Source organism: Grammomys surdaster, unplaced genomic scaffold (genome assembly GCF_004785775.1).
Source record: "Grammomys surdaster isolate TR1022 unplaced genomic scaffold, NIH_TR_1.0 144, whole genome shotgun sequence".
Taxonomy (NCBI): domain Eukaryota; kingdom Metazoa; phylum Chordata; class Mammalia; order Rodentia; family Muridae; genus Grammomys; species Grammomys surdaster.
In genome coordinates this window covers 3811201-3832769 of record NW_021604602.1, presented here as the reverse complement: position 1 = coordinate 3832769, position 21569 = coordinate 3811201, and the positions used below count along the sequence as shown (strand labels likewise).

Sequence of the window (21569 nt, the reverse complement as noted above, 5' to 3'; positions counted from 1 at the left end):
GGCCGGGCCCAGAGAAGCCCCTGCGCGGGGGAGCGCCGGCCCGGCGCGGGCGAGGGCGATGCCGCGGTGACGGCCCCGCCATGGCGAAGCCCCCGGCGGTGGCGGCGGCGGCTGCAGCGGCGGCGTCGGAGGAGCTGAGCCAGGTGCCGGACGAGGAACTGCTGCGCTGGAGCAAGGAGGAGCTGGCGCGGCGGCTGCGGCGCGCCGAGGGCGAGAAGGTGGGCCTCATGCTGGAGCACGGCGGCCTGATGCGCGACGTGAACCGGCGGCTGCAGCAGCACCTGCTGGAGATCCGCGGCCTCAAGGACGTGAACCAGCGGCTGCAGGACGACAATCAGGAGCTGCGCGAGCTCTGCTGTTTCCTGGACGACGACCGGCAGAAAGGGCGCAAGCTGGCGCGCGAGTGGCAGCGCTTCGGGCGCCACGCGGCCGGCGCCGTGTGGCACGAGGTGGCCCGCTCTCAGCAGAAGCTGCGGGAGCTCGAGGTGCGCCAGGAGGCCCTGCTGCGCGAGAACCTGGAGCTGAAAGAGCTGGTGCTGCTGCTGGACGAGGAGCGCGCGGCGCTGGCGGCGGCGGGGGGCGCTGGCGGCAGCGGCGGCGGCGGCGGCGCGGGCTCCCGCAGCTCCATCGACAGCCAGGCCAGCCTGAGCGGGCCCCTGGCGGGCAGCGCGGCGGGCTCGGGGGCCCGCGACGTGGGCGACGGCAGCAGCACGTCCAGTGCGGGCAGCGGCGGCAGCCCGGATCACCACCACCACGTCCCACCCGCTTTGCTGCCCTCGGGGCCGCACAAGGGTCCCGACGGCAAGGCCGGAGCCACGCGCCGATCCCTGGATGACCTGTCAGCGCCGCCGCACCACCGAAGCATCCCTAACGGCCTGCACGGTAAGCACCCCGCCCGGATCGGAAGCCCTAGGGGTGTTGTGAAGCGGTAGTTCCTGGACACCCCACAGGTGCGGGGCGGGGTGGGGGTCGCACCTCCAGACCCTTCCGCAGCTTGGCGCAGCAAATGGAGCATCTGGCAGGGTGCTGTCCCTGTCTAGTAGAGACTCAGAAAAGTTTCTTTCCCCCCGCAGCTTTTTGTGTTAGCGGCTGGCACTCCGGGGCTGTCTAGGGGGTGTCTCTCATCCCACCCTGAAAGCACTTGAGGGCGGGGGGGGGGAGTTTTTCTTGGAAGACTATGAAAGGCCCCCTAAGCTAAAGCAAGTGAATTCCCTCTTCTGGTTGGAGCCCCAGATATTCCCTCAAACTCACTCAGCACCCACGACTGCCCTGTGCTTGAGGCTGGTTTCCTCCCCTGCTTCCTTCCCAGCCGTATCTCCTCCTGGGCCCCGGCTGGCACATAAGCCCCAGGGCTGAGACCTTGACGAAGCTGGGCCAGAGCACTCTGGGCTAAGATAAGAGTCTTCCTGGCTTCCCATAAATCCCGCAGTACTGGTTGGGACACCTTTCTCAACTTGGTCTCTACAGTTTTCCCCAGAGGATATATTTGGAATCTATTCCGACTTCCCCGTGTGCCTCAGTTTCCTTTCATCCTTGCTCTTAAGTTGGAGAGGCTGATGCCCGCCTCACCGGGATGTGAGGTGGAGGTAAATAATGCCTCTGAAGGGATTTGTAGGCTCAGTCGCCTTACAGGAAGTGCTGAGGCTAGAGTGTGGATGGGTGGGAGGTCAGCGCTGTCCCCTCAACCTGTTGCTGTTGACCCTATGGGAGAGTGTCCCCCACCTAGGGTACAGTGGCTGTCCCTTCAGTGGCGATCTGGGCCCTGCAGCTTCCCTCCTGTCCTGACCACCAGATGCTGTACTTCCCTGTTTCCCCCACAGTTTTTGGAAGCTTGGTTCTCAGTGTTGGTGGCACCTGCCTCTGCCTGAATCGTTCGCCTGGTAGTGGAGAATAATCCACCCTTTCTGGTCTCCTTAAAGCGTTTCTTAGTCCATGGACTATCCAGGCTTAGAAGGACTTCTCTTCCCTAAGCTGACAGCTGGAGCAGAGGACCAAGCATTTCCTGGCCAAGCCCTCTGCGGGCATTTTGAGGCAGGCACTGCCGTCCCTGCCCATGCAGGTCAGATAGAGGTTTCCCCTTTATTTACTATCCAGGGCTTGGGAGTTCAGGAAAGGACTGGGGCTAGAGGGATATTTTGTTACTGATTAGCAATCTACCACAGCAACTCAGGTTTCTTTTTGTAACATTGCATCCACCAGGCCATTCACCGAACAGCTATGCACTCAAGCTCTAGATGCCCAGTTCCAGCTTAATTTGGGGACAGACACCCCTCCTTTTACAGAGCTTGCATGCATCTCTTTTAAGGGCTTCCCCTTCCCTGGGCAGGGGGGCCTCTGGGACGGCCAGTGTTCTGGGTCTTGATTTTCCCCCAAGTGCAGCATAAGGAGGAGAATCTTTGCACTTAGGAAAACACAGGGTTGCCGGTTTTCAGCTAGGTCATCAGTAATGAGAGGCCAGGGTGAGTCTCTGCAGGACACTGGCTTGCTTGAGTGTCTCCACCTCTCTGCAGACTTTTTTTTTTTTTGCTAGGAGATGTGAGTCTGGCCCAGAGTTGCAGTAGTGAATAATGCAGTAGAGAAGGACCTGGCCGGACTAGAGGTTTTCCACCCCACTAGAGATGGGTCGGGGCAGAAGTGTCCTGTTTCCTACAGACCTCACCTTCTTCAAGTGTCCTTACAACAAAACCACTGCAGATTTTTGTCGTAGCCAGGCTTTGCTTCAGCCCGGACTGAAAACTCAGCCTTGATACTACTCCACATTTCAGCCACACGCCAGATTGTTCTTTTTAGTTTTGTCTCTTGAAGTCAGTGGGTGGCGGCAAGGTGTCCTCCCTTGATCGTGCACAGAATTCCAGGAAACGGAAAAAGTGGGCTTCCCTATACTGGGATCCAAAGCCTTCCTTGGCTTTGAGGAGCAGGAGGCTGGGCTGAGAGAGAGAGAGAGAGAGAGTTGAGGTGGTGGCCAGCGTGCTCACAGGAGCCCTGGGTGGGCTGCATTAGCCCTGCTTTACATACATGCAAGGAGAGTCACAGAGAGGACCCCAGCCTTGTCTCCTTGTGGTCTCTGCCCAGAATGGCTTGAGGCCCCTGCAGTTGGCATTTTTGCTTTCTGATTAGTTCAGGAAACATGGATGCCTCCCTGTTCTTGATTCCTCCCGGCTGTGCCTTTTTCCCCTCCCGTGCTGGAAGTGTTACTTCCTTATCAGGGAGCACAGAGTGGCTCGTTGATAACCCAGTTACCCAAGGGGTCTGGACAGCTTGACTCCCTCATGTATCTCAGGCGACATGGTTAATTTGGCCTCCCGGTCCTTCTTCTGGAAGGTCGAGGGGAGCCCACAGAACCCTTTACCCCAGGAAGGTCAGTGGATTGGCACCTGCCCACAGTGGTCCCCGCAGTTGTCAGAGGAGTCCGTCATGGGAGGCTTGCCAGCACATTCTGGCTTCTGCTCCAAACTCTGTTTGCTTGCCTTTGAAACCGCCTGTGGGTCTGAGCTCCCTCCGTGTGTGGTGTGTGTGGTGGCACCTGCTGCTGAGCCAGGGAACCAAGGTCCGCAGTCTCTGAGGGAGCTATGCTGCTGTGCCCACAGGCCTGTCAGATGTCCTAGAAGGGACTCACGTGGCAATGGTGGAGGCGGCCATCCGTATTCAAGGCAGTCCTGGCTGAAGTGGGCTTTCCAGGCCTGTCAATGTATATACAAATTGGTCTTGGCATTGGGTAGGCACTGGATGGGCACTGGGCTCCTTTTGAGAGGCTGGGTCCTGGCTGGCTGAAGTCAGGGCTAGGGTATCCTTGCTGTCAGTCTAATCCAGTTTTGCAGGTGGAACCCAATAAACATTAGAGGTTCAGCCCCTTTTTCTTTCCCCAAATGAGGTGATATTTCAGAGAAAAAAAAATTCCCTCTGGGGTTGTAGCTTAGGGGTAGAACATTTAGAACATTTGCTCAGCACGGTATGGAACTCTCTTGAGAGTAACACACACACACACACACACACACACACACACACACACACACGAAGCAGAAAAGAGAGCATGTTCAGTCATATTCTTGTAGCCCACCACTCATCCCTCTGTCCTTGGGTGTGTGTCCTTCTCTCTCCCAACCCCCATGCCCTGTGGCCTCTGTGGCTAATTCAAGTTCCAGCAAGCCTGTGAGTGAATGTCAGCTATCTTTTTCACATTTGGGTTAAAATTTTGAGCCACTCAACATGAGCAGGGTTGGCTCTCCCGTTGGTGGTTTTTTTTTTTTTTTGTTTTTTTTGTGTGAAGGTGGGGGGGGGGGTGGGTTTTTTTTTTTTTTTTTAAGAAAAAGATGGAGCAAGTTGGTAGTGAGACAGGTCTTTTCCAGGAGGCCTCAGGGCTCCACAACTAAGACTGCCTTTCCTAAGGCAGCCAGCTTGGGACAAAGGTCAGAGGAGATAATGGGCGGGTTATGCAAGCTTGCTCTTTTCTCCTAGCCCGACTCTGGTGCAGGGGGTGCCGTGACCTTGTCCATGGACTTGAGTGCTAGGTCCCCAGAGCCCCGGAAGTCCATAGGCAGGCGGTCCACCTAGCATATCACATTTACCACAAAGAGCTTGCTAGCTGTCAAGGGCTGCCATGCTCTTCCAGGAGGCTTCTTGGCAAACTGAGGCTTGAAGAGGTGCTGGATATTGCTTTGGTACCCACAGGGCCTGCTGGGGTCTGGAGTGAGTCCCAGGTGTGAGCTCCAGCAGGGAGGGGCGCTTAAGTGGAAGAGTCGGTTCTTCCAAGAGGGTTTCAGCTCTCCTCTTTGGAGTGAAGCCCCCTCTGTGTAGAATGTGTGTGTGTGTGTGTGTGTGTGTGTGTGTGTCCCTCCATTTATCTTCCTCCACCTTCTCACCTTTCTATACCAGGCTGGCTTCGCATCACAGTGGTCATCCCTACACGACACTGTCCCATGCCGGATGGGACACGGGCTTTATGGAAGATGGGTCTATGGCCAGTAGATCAATCATATCTTACGAGAACCCAGCTCCCACTCATGCCCTTTTCTGTGTACAACGTGCCTGTGGCCCTCATTCACAACAGTTCCTTGAAAGACTTAGGCAAGTCCCTGAACCTATAAAATGGGAAACGTGACAGAACTCTGGGAGGAGGGAAGGTGTCTTTGTATGACACCCCATGAATGCACACACCTCCTCTGAGATGGAACACCCAGTGCCAAGCTTATGGCAGGAGAGCCTGCTGCCTACGGCTCTGGCTCCAGGGTCAAGAGGGTGAACTCTGTGTTCCCTGATCTGACCTGATCTGTGACCTTGCTGACCCTCAAGGCCTGTTTTCTCATTTGTAATATCCTGCTTCTACAACTGGGCCTTTAAAAGAAGGGGTCTGTGACTTCTGTTTTCATCCGGATACCGGTTTTCATGCTGGGAAAGTGCCACTTGGGAATTGTCTCCTTGGGCTGTGGATAGGGAACCCCCTAGCCTATGCTTCTGAGTGGAGCTTTTGTGCCAGTCCTGTCTTCTTGTCCAGCTGAGCAGAAGAAAAATGGCTTTGTAGTCAAGAAAGAACAGAATGACTAAGCTCTGGAGGTGGGACCTGGAGCATGGTGTGGAGAGGCCAGGGTTTGGTTTGGTCAGTGCGCTCTGGACACACATGGGACAATAACCACAGAGGGGCTGCCGTGGTGCTATGTGCAGGTGAAGCCCCAAAGTTCCAGTGACTCAGAGTTCAGTGGCTGCAAAGGAACATAGTCCAGATAAATCCTGTGGCCTCAAGAGTCAGGAGTCCCCTGCCTGGACACCGGTGATCACCTGCCTGGACACCGGTGAAGGGCTTTGCTGTGGGTAGGACTTAGAGGTCCAAGTCTTGGGTTGGCTAGGACAGGGTTGTCAGGAGTGGGAGGGCAGCTGGGAGTGGGCCTTGACCTCACAGTTGTTTCTTAAAGCAGGAATGGAAGCATGAGCTCAAGTTTAATGAGCATTTACACTCGGAAGTTCCCTGTGCCTTTATGGTGATTCATGCCGCCTGGCTTGGGAGTGGCAGTTAGGAGCGTCTATCTGGGAGGTGTCCTGGAGGCTGAGCTAAGGTTAGGAACAAGAAGCCCAGGGCCTCCAGGACAGCCTCGACTCTAGCACCGGCCATAGGAAAGAACCTTTGCTGTAGGCTCAGTCTTCCCCCAGCCCCTGTCTGCCTCCTTGAACCTCTGATTTGTATGTTAGGTGGTGCTGGCCTACAGGAGGATCAGGTCAGACACTGGTGGAAGCCACAAAGCTTGGAGAAAGGAACAAAATCCTCTCCTACAGGGATGGAATTTTTATTTTATTTTATTTTATTTTATTTTATTTTATTTTATTTTAGGATTTCGATGGATGTGGTAGTGTAAGCTTTTAATCTTGGTCTGGAGGCAGATGCAGGTAGATCTCTGGGGGCTCGGGCCATCCAGGGCCACATAGTGAGACTCTGTCTTTAAAATAAAGAAAAAAATTCTACTTTATGTGTATGATTGTTTTTGCCTGCTTGTGTGTACATGCACTATGTGTGTGTAATGTGCAAGTCAGAAGAGGGTGTGGGATCCCCTGGAACTGAAGTTACCTATGGTTCTGGGTCACCTTGGTGGCGCCTGGGAACCGAACCAGAGTCTTCTGCAGAGCAGCCAGTGTTCTTAACACAGAGCCACTCCCGCTCCAGCCCCCATCCTTGTGATCTTAAAGTCAGGGACAGCCTCCCTACCACTTCCTCTAAGCTGTCTCCAACCTGGTCTCTGTCACGTCCTTTCTCTTCCTATAGGCGTATGGCTCTGGACAGACAGGGAGCCGAGTCACCTGAGGGTAGGTGCCTGCTCTTAATGAATCTTCCCTGGTCTCCAGCTCTCTGTGGAGCAGGTCAGGAAGACCTGAAGTCCTGTCCATCCATCAGTAGATTTCCTAGAAGTGCTAGCCTATTTCGCTAAGGTATGGGCCCTGCCCTGGAGGCTGGCAACTCTACTTCCTGGTCATACTAACTTCCCTGTCTTCTGGGCCCATTCCCTTCTCCCTACTGGTGTAGGGGCAGGTCTGGGAGTCCTGTACCTTGCTGCAGGGTCCTTTCTCTCCCTGTCCCTCCCTCTGTCTGTCAGCGCTGTCCTAGAGTAGATGGCATTCAGAGTGTTGGCCTCTGAGCGGAGGAAATGCCTGGCCAGGAAGAGCCGGAAACCCTGAGCAAGCCCTGTGGAATCCTCCGGCTCTTAAGGGGGAAGCTGAGAGGGAAGGGGACCCACCCTTGGGTCTGTCACTCCTGTCTGTCTGTTTGGGACCTGGGGTCTTGGTCCTCTTGATTCCTAGACTCGGCACGGGGTGGGGATGGGGTGCGGGCCTCTAAACTGTCTTTTGGATGGCTACAAATTAGTGCATGCCTTTTGCAAAGGAGCGGTGTCTATTCCTCGCTCCTGCAACAACAGCTGGGCCCTAGGTCCTCAGTTTGAGACAGGACTCAGGCTTCTGGGGCTGCCTGGGACTACTCACACCAGTCCCTTGAGATGGTGATCTGACTAGTGCTGTGGAGGCCAGGCCTCTGTCTGGGCCACCACTCCTCCTGAGGGCCTGATGGAATTACCGGCCTCAGCTATCTGATGGTGCTGAGTTGAGGGCAACACTGAACTTCCATTTTGGTGTATGTTTGTTTGTTGGGGCTGAAGATGTCTGCTCCTGCTCTTGAGGCCCCTCCCTACAGCACGCCACCCTCCAGTCACCGGGCACAGCCTTGTCTTCTGGAATACACAGTAGATGTACCCCCAGAGTCAGGGATGGTGGGCTGGGTGGAAAGGCTGGGGAGTGGCCTCTCGTAATTTAAACTGGATAGAGCCAGGCCATTTTGGCCACCTCTCTCTCTTTTCTTCATTTCCTATTCTTGGCAGCAAATGGTCTTCATCTACTTCCAAAAAACCGAAACCTGCCGAGGTGGTGGTGGTGTGTGTACAAGCTTACCTTCTCCTAGGTCATAGCTAGTGCTGTGCTCTTTGCCTTTGTGCTTCCTCACCCAGATTGACTGATTGTTTGACTGACTGATTGACTGATTGATTGAGACATGGTCTCACAATGTAACTCTGGCTGGCCTGGAACTCACTATATAGACCAGGTTACCTTGAATTTACAGAGATTCCCTTCCTCTGCTAGGATTAAAGGCGGCTGCCACAACATCTGGCTGAGTAACAAGCAAGCAAACAAACAAACACCTTTGTTTGGTCCAGACTCAGAGTTTTCTCTAGTTGCTGTGGCCTTCAGGTCCTGTGGGTAGTGAGAGTCAGAGTCTTTATGGAGAAACCGGTGAGCCTAGGGGCCACTGAGCTGGGCTTTGGTCTGTTAGTCAGCCAGTGGTGGACGATGGCTCATCCTCCTAGGCTGGGGGGTGGGGTTGTGGGCAGAGGAGGCAGAGGGCAGTTTAAGGTGGAGGCAGGTTGGTTTGTGTCGGCCTCCCCCTGATGCTTTTTTGGGTACCCAAGGACACAGCTCTAATGCACCCAGTTGAGGGCTTACAAGCAGCTGCAGAAAGCCAGGCCCATTTTTCACACCGTGCACAGGTCACCTCCTCCCCTCCTCCCCAGCATCTCTAAGTTCCAGCTGGGCACAGATGCATCTACACCCCGAATGCTCAGGACGAGCCTGCCCCGAAGGGAGTGGTAATGGCTGTTAGGCTATATTCAAGGGGACAGATGTAGGCAGGGCCAGCAGCACGGAGATGGCAGCTATTGAGCAGAGTCGACCCACTTCCAGAAATAGAACATCCACTGTCAGGGGATGCATCTCTTTGTCTCCCCAAATCTGTCTTCCCGTCAGCTCCCATGTTGTAAGGCAAGAAGGAGACTTGCTCTTGTCTAGGAATCCGAGGCTCCAGCGAGCACCCCGCTCCCCTACCCCGTCACAAGGGCTTGATTGTGCACGGGCCCTGAATGCACCCGCCTGTCACCATGTGCGGCACCGGCTGGCCTCCCTAATGAGCCCGCTCTGGGAGTGGCCCTTTGTGGCAGGTTCCGGCCACACTGCCTGGGCCAAAGGCTCCGTTTCCCAGCCGCTTGGCTGTTTAATGACTCTCGGTCGCTGGTGGGACAATGGGAAGCTCTCCTCGCTCCTGCCTGCCCTTTCTGTTTCCCATGTTTTCAGCAATGTGCGCACCCCACCTTTCTGCACATCCCAAGATGAGGAGGGTCTTACTTTTTTCAGTTCCTTCTGTCCTAGCTGGCATGGCAAGCCTCCCTTCCTCTGCCTTTAGGTCAGCTCCTCCTGTGGGGACACCCCCTCCCCCCCTTGTCTCCTTTCTTTTGTTCCTCTTGGGTCTCTCCCCAGATCCTTCCTTGCAAACAGGCTAGTGTTTCCTTGTCCAGGGCAATAAAACAAAAACAGCCCTTCTGCTATCCTGCCCTCCTCTATGGGGGGTGGGGTTGGGGGGGGGAAGCTCCACTGGCCATGGACTGGAGCTGCTGCTGCTCCTTGCGGCAGACCCTGGGAAAGGTGGCCCTGGTTAGTAGTCTGTATGCTGTAGTACTCAGTGCCCCCTGACACTTGTCCTCTGGAACCCAGAGTGTTCCAGCTCCCCCTCCCCCCACTCCCTGATAGCAATGTCAGCTCTCTCTCTCTTCAGCCTGAGTTTCTGCCTTTGGTCGTCCATCCTGGGATTGCTGGCCACCTGTATCCTGTGGATTCACTCCTTTTCAGGGTCTCTCAGTTGTGTCCCTGAGCTGTCCATTGTCTCATCTGCTTCAGCCTAGTGTGATGGCAGTGAGGGGTGGTGGGGGTAGGACAGTGCTTCTCACTGCAGAGGGACCAGTGTGTTTGGAGCCTTGTTTACCTGGAGATAAGGGACAGCTCTGCAGGACAGTGCTGGTGTGGACAGTTGTTCCTGGGTTCTGCGACTCCAGCTTGCCCACACAAGTTGGGACATCTAAGCCTGGACTTAGGGACTCCATTCTTCCCCATCGAGCTCAGTGACTTGTTACCTGGGTCCTGGAGTTGTGGCCTTGAGGCTGCTCACTCTTCCGGTGCCCCTCAGGCCCTTCCACGGCTCCCCTTCCCTGCTCCTGCGCCCTTTTCACAGAGGCTCGGGTTGGTCCTCGAGGCAAACAGGCACAGGATGTGGGACGTGGCCCTCATTCGTTCCATGTCTGTGGGAAGCCTTTGCCTACCGAGCCAGGGTCACAGTGCATCCCAGGCTTGCTCATGGCTGGGGGCCATGTGTCTTCAGGAAACTAAAGCACAGAGAGGGTCCCCTGGCTCCTAGGGTCCTATCCAGAACTCAGCTGGTTGGTTCCCAGCTGGCAGCTTTTTATTTTTCAAAGGAGGCCAAGAAGGTGCGGAATCAGAAAGAAAATGGTTTGTGAATTGAAGGGGTAGCGGGGTAGGGACACAGGCCAGTGGCACGCTTCCTGCCCTGTGTTCTCTCTCGGAGGAGAGGCAGAAGACCTGCCCTGGACACTGGACACCATTGTTTACGGACTCTCACTGTTCTTGATTACTTGTGGTGCCCAAGGCTGTGACTGGCTAGTGGGCATACCCTCTCCTGGGGTTAAGTGAGCTTCCAGGGTCCAGCTGTGGGCCATTTCGCTAGCTGTCTCTGGTGATAAGTCCATTAGACACCACACCTGAGGCTCCCCCCAACCCCCTACCACTCACTGGAGCCTCACTGTGCTGAGAATGCTCTGTGTGTGTGTGTGTGTGTGTGTGTGTGTGTGTGTGTTTCAGGGTGACATTGAACTGATCTCAGTGACATAGCCCAGAGAGAGACTGGACATAGTGTCCTACAGACTGTATGGCTCTGCGGGACCCTGAGGCTTCCCTGTCCCCATGGGAGTTCCCTGGGGGCCTTAGTCTTACTTTGTGTAGACAACAGCATAGTTGAGGTGGAGGGGAGGGGATCTCCTGGGAGCAGGGGCAGGGATTGTGGGTGTCAGTGGCCGTGGAGACCTCACTGTTGCTTCCAGGGACTTCTTGATTCGCCTTGTCTTCTCCTCGAGGGCATGCCCTGCTCAGCTAGCCCCCCCTCTGCAGAGTTTCTTGAGAACAGCCAGCCCAGCCCCGCAGGCTCTAAAGCGTGGGGATTTCTCCCGAGACTGTCTTGGGGAGCCCCTCCAGGAGTGTAGTTATGAGGCCCCATCCATCATCTGCTGTCCCCGCTGTGCGAGGTAGTCTCCAAAGCTGGCACCTCTGATCTGCAGACCCCCCCTGTCCCCTTCCCACTAAGTGAGGAGCTTGTCCCACAGGTGCTAGCCCAGTTGTGGGCACTGTGACCAGCTGCAGGGTGAGGGAAGCTAAGTGTTACAAGGCTCCTATGAGAAAGCTGCTTGTGCCTGGTGAGCACTGAGGCCAAGGCAGGTGAGCACCGGGCAGGCTGGCTTCCTGCTGCTTGAACTCCATGCTCCATGAACTAACTCCTGGCGCTCCTGGTAGTTAGGGATTCTGGAATCATTGGGGTTATCCAGGTTCTATTGCTCCTTCTTGACATCCTTGTCTAGATCTGCTAGGGTAACCTTGGGGACCCTCCCTCCAGCCCACCTCCCCTGTACCCCACCTCCAGCTCCTGAAAAGTCTGTGCCCCAGGGGGTCCCGAACAACAGTTTTCATCCACCTCCTGTGGCTCAGAGCTGATGAAGAACGCAGTTGTTGGGTTAGTGAGCCCAAGGCTTTTTAGAAGACAGGAATCAAGGGATTCAGGAAGCCCCCCAGAACACAGGGTGGGAAGTGGAGGGGCGCAGTGAGTAAGGCATCTAGGTATCCTGAGCTGGTAGGACATTCTGGGTGTCCCAGCAGGCCTGGTGTACTCCTGTTGACTGACGAGCTCTGTGTGCCCCTCAGCACCTCTCCCTGGGGACATGACATGCCTCTTGAGGCGGGGCGGTGGTGGTGGTGGGTGTGTGTATGCATGTATATTTGTGTGTAAGTATGTAAGTGTGTAAGTGTGCATGCATGTAAGTGTAGTTGTGTGCATGGATGCACTTGTGCGTGTGTAGGAGGCTATTTTCATGTACACCCCGGCTTCCCCACTGGCTTCTTTCTCCTGATGGGTTTATTTTCTCTTGATCTCTCCCCAGTTTCCCCAGCCTCAGTTGCTTACCTGTGGGTTGGGATGGTCGCATAGGTTTCTGGTGCCCTGAGACCCTTGAGGAGCTCGAGATAGACCCGGAAGTCCAAACCTGTCCTGGTTTTCAGCCTCACTTAGGTGGCTGCTCCCGGGTTAGCCGCTCTCCCTGTCTAGACAAACCAGTGGTGTCTTATTTTCCTTCCTTCTTGTTTGGGGCCTTAAGGCTGTAGCTGTGGCTGGCTCCCTGGTCTCCAGCAGTCGCTTCCGAAGTGTTTAGCTAGTTGGGGGCCTGGTCTGACCCAGAGGCAGCAACCACAGGATCGTTTGTACACCCCATGGAGGAGTTGATTTCCCCTGCCCTCCCCTCACTACCGGCATCACCTGTCAACTCCTCCATGCAGAGAAAGGGGAGACTAGAAACAGGAGAGACTCACTCGTTTCTTTTTAATAAAACTTTGTTTTTGTGCACATGATTGTGTGTGCAGGGATGGGGAGGCGGGGTGTGTGTGTGTGTATATGTGTGTGTGTGTATGTGTTTGCATCGGGCCTGTGGAGGTTGAGGACAACTTTGAGGAGTTTCTTCTGCCACCATGGGATTCGAGGATTGAGCTCTCAGGTGGTCAGGCTTTCCAGGTCACCTTTGCCTGCTGAGCCATTTTGTTGGCCCTTCCTTTGAATGCTGGCCCTGCTCTTGTGCACCTGGCCGCTGGTGACTTTCTAACGTGTCAATACCCCCCCCCCCAACCCTGATCATATGAAGCTGCCCCAGCTGTTGTCTCACTCAGAAAGACGAGCTCAGGAGTGACAGGGCTAGCCTTAGGAGCTCAGGAGTGACAGGGCTAGCCTTAGGGGCAAAGAGAAAGTCGTTTTCAAGTCCCACAGGCACCTTCATCTTTGACTCCAGATGCCGAGAATTATTACACCAGTTCCCTCGGGGGCATACAGGCCCCTGAGCAGATGCCTAAAGCCTCAGCTAGTACTGAACTGTCCGTCTGTACTGATGAGGGAGGTGGGGAGATGGGTGGGTGCTACCTATGTGCAGTATGGTCCCCAGGTGGGATACCCATCTCAGGAGAGTGCATGGGAGGCAGGGGATGGGGGGGAGGGTAATGAGATGTCACGCTTACAACCAAGTACTTGTAAAACTTGCCAATTATTAAATTATTTTGAGGATTTTTTCCACATAGTGTCCTTGGGCTCTGGTCAACTTTGGACGACCAAAACTAGGGGAAGTAATTCGATAGTGGGGTGACTGTACCCAGGGCCACATGTATTTTGGGTCTCCGCATGCAGGAGGCAGGCTGACTTGTCCTGCTCTGTCCTGCCCTGCCCTGCCCTGCCCTCCCCGACCCCTGTGTTCAGCACAGACACCCATTTGCCCTTCAGGGGCTGCCATTTGGCATCCAGTAGGGTACAAGTGGCAGGTCTTGCTTTGGGGAGGTGGTGCAGTGTGTGGCCTTACAGGCAGAGGCAACTGGGAGGGCCTAGGAGGGGCCTGGGTCGGGCTCCAGGAAGACTGACCACTGTTATCCAAGTAGCCTTCTCTGCTACTGCTGTGCATGAGGGAGAGACTCCAGGCTTGAGTGCTTGCCTGCCGGCTACACTGTCCTACTTTTGCGTAACTGGATGAGCCTGTGGGAGAGCTGGAAGCAGACCCTCTGACATTCTGGGGAAATTGGGACAGACTCTGTGGGCCTCTGTTTGCCTCTGACCTTGTTCCGAGAAGTGTGGCCGCCCGGAGCTGTCAGTCCAGGCCTCTGAAGTCTGTAGTCTTCACTTCAAACCTTTTCCTGGGGAGCCTCAAAGGCAACAGGGGATGTTGGATGTGAGGCAGTGTGGCCATGTTGAGCAGGGAGGGAGCTCTTCCTGTCCCTGACTCAGCTTTGTCACCACGGAGCAGACTCACTTTTATATATGTGTGTGTGTGAAGGAATAGCAAGTGTGTGCTTGTAGGAGTCTGTGGTGGTCAGAAGAGGGTGTAGGATCCCTGGACGCTGGAGTTACAGGGAGTTGTGACAGCTCAGACGTGGGTGCTCTGAACCTAATTCAGGTCTTTTGGAAAAGCAGTCTTTGTCTTAACTGCTGAGCAGTCTCTCTGTTCTCTGAAGTAGACTTTTGGTTTGTTTTTTTCTTTTTCGAGATAGGGTCTCACTATGTAGCCCTGGCTGTCCTGGAACTCACTCTGTAGACCAGGCTGGCCTCGAACTCACAAAGATGCCTCCCTAGTGCTGGGATTAAAGGATGTGCCACCACTCCTGGCTTGAAATGGATTCTTGACTTAAGTGATATCTGAGGTTCCTGGGCCATGGAATACTTGTCTGCAGTTTCTTTTTCTTTTCTTTTCTTTTTTCCTTTTAAAAACCAATCAGGGAATTTACAAGCAAGAGCTGCATCTAAGGTGCTGGAGGAAGCTTTGTTCTGACCGTCAGTCACCCTTGGGTGTAGAGCAGCCTTGGGTGGGCTGTAGGTGGTGCCTCCTGACTTACACAGGATGAGAGACCTGGGGCTTTGAGGGGTAGGAAGCTGATGGGACCTGGGAAAGTAGGTAGGATGTCCCTCGGGGAGTCCAGTTTGGAACGCTGATGTGTCCTGAGGCATGGCTGTGGGAGAAGAGACATCCTAGTACCCACTGCTTCTCCATGTCTGTGTCACCTGTTTAGAGAGCCCTGGGAGTCATACAGCCCGTAGGAGGCCTGGCGGAGGATTTGTCGGGTTGGGGGAATGGATGCCGGCTTTTGCTCTGCCTCACTCTCTCCTGTTGGCACCAACCCACCTTACCCTGTCCGTAGGAACAGGCAGCACCCCTGGTTTGACTTGGGGCTTTGCTACAGGTACAGCTTCCTTTAGCTGCAGGGACTTGGTGACGGCAGTCTGGGTGGCAGGAGGAGCAACCGGTGGCAGCCTTGCCAGCCCACCCTCCTCAGTGCTGGCTACTGCTCTCAGCACAGTCTCCTGGCACAGCTGGCAGAGGCCGAGTGTGCGAGGGCCTTCTTTCCAAACCCGCATGTAGTTGTCAGTTAAGGGCTCTGGGAAGAGGGGCTGTCCTCTGCCTCCATCTGGTGAATGTTCACGCAAGGGACCATGGGCTTCCCCTCACGCTCATGCTCTTCCCGTATGCTGTGGTGAGTTCCCAGGTGTGGCATTTCTTCATGAGTCCTCATACTGTGTGCCTCAGTGGTCCAGGACCCTGACCTTTAAAATTCTGGGTCAAGCCTGCTCCAGTGGCTGTGCCACCCGCTGTGAAGGCCATCGATGGCAGATGGGACCCGTGTGCCTCGGGCGCTTGCTGTGGTCTGGTTCTCTGGTCCCCAAGCTGCATCCTACTTGGCTGTGCGTGGGAGACAGATGGAGGGCTGTCTTCAGTGTGGGAAGAGCGGGGCACAGTTCTCTGTTGGAGCCCTGGAGGAGTTAGGGACCAGGCCTACTCAAATAGGCTGCACCTACTCACCACAAGTCTGTTGCAAGGCACCCCTTTCTTGAGGTTCATTTGCAGGCCCCCACCCCCACCCCGAAGTTACCTGCAGACCAGTCTGTCACTCGCCTTGGCTTCAGAGTCACATGGTGTGGGTGTCCTTCAAGGTGGGGAAGAGTGAGCTGGAGACAGTGCTCTGTCCACCTGGTGCTCCCAGTCCCACACCCTGTGTTCTGATGTCTCCTCAGGCAGTGACCCAGGAAAGACGTGGCCCAGGCCTGTGACTCAGCCAGCTGCCTTCCTGCTGTGCTTGGTAGAGTACTAGCTTGGTTTTGTCACCCAGCTGACTTGCTGGGCAGGTCCCAGGTGAGGGGGTGACTCTGTGTTTGTCACCTAAGTTTGAGAGGGCCCTTGCACCTGAGCTCTGGTTGTGGCCCCAGAGTGGCCCCGGACAAGCCACACGGAGCCAATTGACTCAGTCCCCACCTCTGCACGTTGCTCTGTCGTTGGGCTGATAAGGAACAAGATGTGGGCACAGTGACATCAACCTTTTCAAAACTGAGAAACTTTATGATTCCCCCTTCACCCGAAGGGGACCACGAGGCAAAGAGAAGTTATGTAGTTTGGTTGGAATCCCAGCACAGACAGCAGCAGTGCTGGGGTCTGACCTTGAACGTCTGGGTCCCCTACTTAACCCCACCCATCCGGCTTCTGCACACCAGTAAGCACCCTTTCCACAGCTGACTTAGCTTTTTCCTAAACGGTAACTCTCTAGTGCAGAATGCTAGAGCAATCCCTGTTTTTTTTCGCCAGCACCCGGATGTCCCCTGTCCTTGGGATGTGGCTGTGTTGACCCTGTGATGGTCAGCTAGCCTGGATCTCCACTTACCCAGGAGGATCTGCTGTTGAAAATTGGATGCATAACATGGTTTTTTTTTTTTTTTTTTTTGAGGGTGGACCTCATCATCCTGGTGGGCAGTGGGCAGCGAACTTGGCCGGTCAGACATGAGTAGAAAACTCAGTTTCTTGACTCCAAAACCCACGTGGTCGATTTCTCCTAGTGCCCCTTGCTTGCACCTGTGAAGGGCAGTTCCCGCACCCTCCACAGCTGTGAGCACATGCTTTGTTTACCCAATAGGTGCTCCCGGGGTGATGGGGGCCACAGTCCAGATTGTGGAGGGGCAAGTATCCTGCCTCCACATTTGTCTGGGCTCTGTGTGAAATGATGCACCCAGGTTGTTGTGGTGTGATGGTCCGACACTCAGGGCATTGTGCTGGACAAGCCTCCCAGGTGGGGTGGATCCACTGTCTCACTTGGTCCTATCAGGCCTCAGGCTCTCGCCTGTCCCTCACACCTGTGATTTATTACCCGAGATACCACCTGCCACCTGCCCCTCCATAGCCCACGGCCCATGGTAGAAAACCCGGGGAGATGCGAAAGTGTTCCTGAATGGAAGTTAGAAATTGTTGATAATCCTTCCCGTCCTCCACATGACCCCCCTCTGTCTAACCAATGGCAACATCTGGTGTAAGCATTGTGTATTACCAAAGCCAGCATAAGGGACCCCAGGACAATGCAGAGAACTTGACCCCCGCCCAGGTTGTATGATAGATTTATTATGCATATTTTATTTGAATTGATTTAAATTTTGGATGTGTGTATGCTGTATTTTTGTGTGTGTGTGTGTGTGTGTGAGTGTGGTCGCGCTGGCGTGAACGTGTGTGCACGTGCGTACATGCTCAGGCAGGGGAGGATGCCGGGTGCCCTGATCTATCTTTTCCTCCTCATTCCCTTGAAACAGGGTTTCTCAGAGCCTGGAGCAAGGCAGGCGGTCAGCAAGCCTCAGCCATCCTTCCACCCTCTCCTGGAGCTGGGGTCACAGGTGTGCTCATGCACGCCTGGCTTCTTATGTGACAAGAGGAGATTTGAACTCACGCCCTCGTGCTTGTACAGAAAACACTCTTAGCCACTGAGCTGTCTCTCCACCCCTCAGTTATGTGTGTATTTTTAAATTGAGCTTTATTTCTCAGGGTGGTTTTTCAGACCTGTAGATAAGCAGTGAGGGCAGTGGGTGCAGCTCTCCTCCCCGTCTCTCTTGTCATCAGCTTTCACATCGGAGTGGTGCGTTTGCTCCAGGGGACCAGCCAGCAGCCAGCGATGACCAGTCAGCATCAGCTGGAGCCCCTGCTCTGGTCAGATTTCCTCGGTTTTCACTCCGTGCCCTTTATTCTGTTGGAGTGCGTCCAAGACACACATTTAAAGGGACAGGTTTTGCCGCATGGGCCGGCTACGGCTTCTCACCCTCCGTCTCTTTTCACACGAGCATGTCAGGATGACTGTTGTTGGTTTCGGGTCTCCCGAGTGTTGTGATTAAAAGTGTGCACCAGGCTAGGATGAGAACAGTTTTCGCACACCATCCTAAGCGGCCATCTTTTTGTCCCGTCACATGGACCGGCCACATCCTGGGTACCTCGGGGTGATGAGAAGCGGGTCTCTGAGGCCTGCCACAGCTACGATGCAGTGATAAACACCTGGGCTTCTTAAGTCCCAGCTACCCAACCTGACAAAGCGGGCTGGAGGCGGGCCTGTGTTCATTTATGGTCACAGTCTTGTGACACCAGCCTCCCCAGGCATCTGAGCTGTCTGGACCGAACACCAGGTCCGTGTCGGCAGCAGCCTGACCTAGGTGGGCAGAGTGTGCTCTTTGGTAGAGGAGCAGGCTATCTGTCTGTGCGCGTGGATGTGCGCTGGCCCTGTAATCTGGATCTAGGTCCACTACTTCTGTGGGCCTCAGTTCTCCTCTGGAGAAGCTGGGTGCCCTCAAGTGTCGTTGGGCTGTTGGGAGAAGCTGGCATTCACGAGCCTTCCTTGATTGACAGTGTTGAGGAAAGCCAGGTGAGGACCGAACAGCCTTTTTTGGATGAACTTTTGGTGCCAGGGTTGGGACTCAGGGCCTGGTGCCTGCTGAGGTCGCCCTTTGCCCCTTATCTAGCCCCCTACCCCAGCCTCCACGGCCCCTTGTGTCTTAACCAGCTTCATCGCTCAGGTCAAAGATTGGTCTGTGTAAAAATAGCTGCTCCTATTTTGGGCCATTTCCAGAGGGTCCTGGTTCCCCCCGCCCCCCCCCCCCCCCCCCCCCGCACCCCTCCTCACAGTGGCCTCTCAGGGAAGGAAGAGAGTGGCAGGTCCTAGCCACAGGATGTTTCTCTGTGAGCCCATTGAGAAATCCCCCTGGAAATCCTCCTTTGGCCCTGGTGCAACGGGTGAGAGAATCGGAGACAATGGGGAACTAGGGAACAAAAGGCACCATTGTTCTGCTGCCTGGGCTGGGGTCATCGGGTGCCTAGCCAGGACAGACAGTCAGACCCATGCCCAGGCCGTGGATTTCTGCTTCCCAGGGCTTAGGCATGAGCTGCATGGGGGAGGGGATGGCGGGAGCACCGTTGACCCATATCCAAGGCCCCGCTCGCTCTGTCCTCCTGCGTTCCCCTTCCCCTAGTCCTCTTTCTCAGACAGGAGCTTCATTCAGCATTTAATATTCAGGAGCCGCGTCCATGCGGGGGGAAAAGGTACCAACGTCAGCGGCCTCGCCTGTGGTGTCAGTGGTGATCAGCCCCCAGGCTGCACGTTGTCTGGGCTCCACTGCCCTGCTCTCCCCTTAAGCCAGGCGACCGCCTGTGAGTTTGGTGGTCTGTGAACTTGCTGGGTGTGACTGCACTCCTCTTCCTGCGCTGACAGGGGGCTCCGCTCTCCCACACCTACCCTCTAAGTGGGCCACTGTTTCTCCGCCTTTGGGATGGCTACCTGCAGTCCTTATTTTTGCCCTTCCAGAGTGTTCTTCTTGAAACAGGTCTGCTCTGTACCTGACCCTTCTGGGGCTCCTCAGCCTCAGCCTCAGCCTCAGCTTTAGACCAGGAACAAAGATAGAGGCCATCTTGTATCTGCCTCTAATTCCTTTCCTGGTCTTGCCTCCCTCTACAGAGGCTTGCTTCCCTGACCAGGCCAGCACTACTAAGTACTACGAGTCAGGGTTTCTCTGTGTAGCCCTGGCTGTCCTGGAACTCACTCTGTAGATCAGGCTGACTTTGAACTCACAGACCTACCTGCCTCTGCCTCCTAAGTGCTGGGATTAAGGGTGTGCATCATCAGGCCTGGCTGTGCTGTGTTCTCATAAGCCTCTGTTTTGAACTCCCAGGGTGGCAATGTAGCCTGTCATTGATCTGTCACCCCTGTCCTTAGGGGTGACCTTGAGAGTGGCTGGGGGTACTGAATTCAAGCTGACGTGGGGCCAGGTTAGATGCTTCCTGTTCCAGGGCTGTGACCACTCTACTGACTGACTTCCTGCAAGTTCTCTGCTCTCTAGCAGGAATGTGCAACTGAGATTAAGGGACCAATCCAAACCCTGCTTAAATGACATGTGTGGTGTGTGTGTGTGTGTGTTGGCATAGGGACCCAACGCTAGGGTGAGTCCAAGGCTAGGGTCACTATATGTTCTTCCCTTTCTGAACCTTCTTGTGTGGAGGGGTGAGTCAGATGGACCATGGCAGGTTGGGGGTAGTAGTGTCTAGCCTCAGACCAGCTCAGGTCAGTAGTCTACCTGGTGTGTGTAGTACCTCGGTTTCCCCCTTTGTAAGAGAACAGGCTGTGAGGCAGGCAGGGACAGGTATGTGGGTTCTGTCTCTAGCCACTCTGGACTCAGCCGTGGGAGTCTCCAGACTTGTCCTGACCCATAAAGACTTGCAAGCATGCTAGACACCTGGCTGGGCCACCCCTTTCCACCCAGTGGTCCTTTCTTTCTGGGTTACTCACCCAGGTGGGCTGAGGCTGGGTTCTGTGGAGGAAAGAGGGGTGGGATTGCCTTGGAACCCGGGTGGGTGCTCTAGGCTTAGGGGTGAGCCTGGGCTCGGGATTTCTTTTGTCCTGCCCTCACCCCAGTTTCTGCTAACTGTGGGGTCAGGATGGTCACGATGAGTGGACTCAATGAGTATGCTCGTTGTCTCAGTAGGTCCTTTTGGCTAGGGACCTGGGGATTCTCTTGGTTAGACTGAGACAAAGACAGAAATCAAGCTATGGACGGCCATGAGCTTGTGGGGCTTGATTCTGGGGAGATGTGGGGCAGTAAGGGAGAGTCAAGTTGTGTGCATCGTGTGTGTGTGTGTTTGTGTGTGCGTGTGCATGCACTTCGCGTGCGCACAGGTGCAGTTCTGACACCTACATAGCACAGCTGTGCCTGTAATGGCCTGTTTTCTGTGTGTGTTAGAGTCTTGACAGCCACACAGTTTACACCTCCACCCCACCTTGATTACCCTGTGAGTGTGCCCAGAAGTCCCCTGACCCACCCATACCTGTAGCTCCGCCTGCCTCTTGCTGTGTGAGTGTATATGAAATCTCTTCACACTTTTGCTTTAACCTACCCCGATCATAGTGTGAGTGTGAGCCCCGTGGCCCGTGCACATGTGTGTGCCCCACTGTCTCCTGCAGTGGCTGGAACCATCCCTCCCCATCGCTTCTAGTTTTTGCTGTTGACCTTTTGATAAATGCTTGTGACTGCTGGGCTGTTGGCACTGCCGGGAGTTTAGCTCGTGTAATGGGGAGAGAAGACAACTATATTTCCTTCAAGATGGAGTTACCCGACACCCTCCCGCCTCTTCCCAACAACAGCCCCAGCTTCCCTAAGCGTTTCCTAGGGTGACCGATTACAGGCTAGGAGGTGTATCTGGGCCCACAGGTTTGAGGCGGCAAGTGCTGCCTGCCGTGTGACTCCCCAAGTGAGCTCTCCCATCAACCCACAGTCCCGCTGAGCCTGTGGTGGAGGTGCTTTCTGGCCCAACTGTGTATCCCGAAAGGGTCCGTGCTCAGAACGCACAGTCCTTCTCCATTACTTATGAAACTCTCACTGCAGATGAAGAAACTGAGGCATGGGGACCTGAGGGGATGGCCCTACCTAAGCCCAGAGGTGTCCCCCCTGGAGGTCGATAGTCCCCGACACCCCCAAGTGTGCATCCTGAGACCTCACTCCTTGGCTGAAGTTACTCCCTTTCCGTGGTGCCCCGCCATGTATAGTGGTGGAGTGGCTGTCACCTTCCTCATGCCAGTGTCCTAGACGTGGTTCAGCATCCCGGCCGAATCTGCCTAGCCAGCGCCGGAGA

At 55.1% G+C, this 21569-nt stretch overlaps 1 protein-coding gene across 1 annotated transcript in view; it reads left to right on the top strand.

Moving 5' to 3' along the window:
* Positions 1 to 80: 80 nt before the first annotated feature.
* The window catches only part of Ccdc85c (coiled-coil domain containing 85C), a 69892-nt gene continuing 48403 nt past the window's right edge, over positions 81 to 21569 (top strand). Inside the window, exon 1 of the mRNA XM_028764473.1 lies at positions 81 to 882. Coding sequence (XP_028620306.1) covers positions 81 to 882 — 802 coding nt within the window. The remainder of the gene's footprint in view (positions 883 to 21569) is intronic.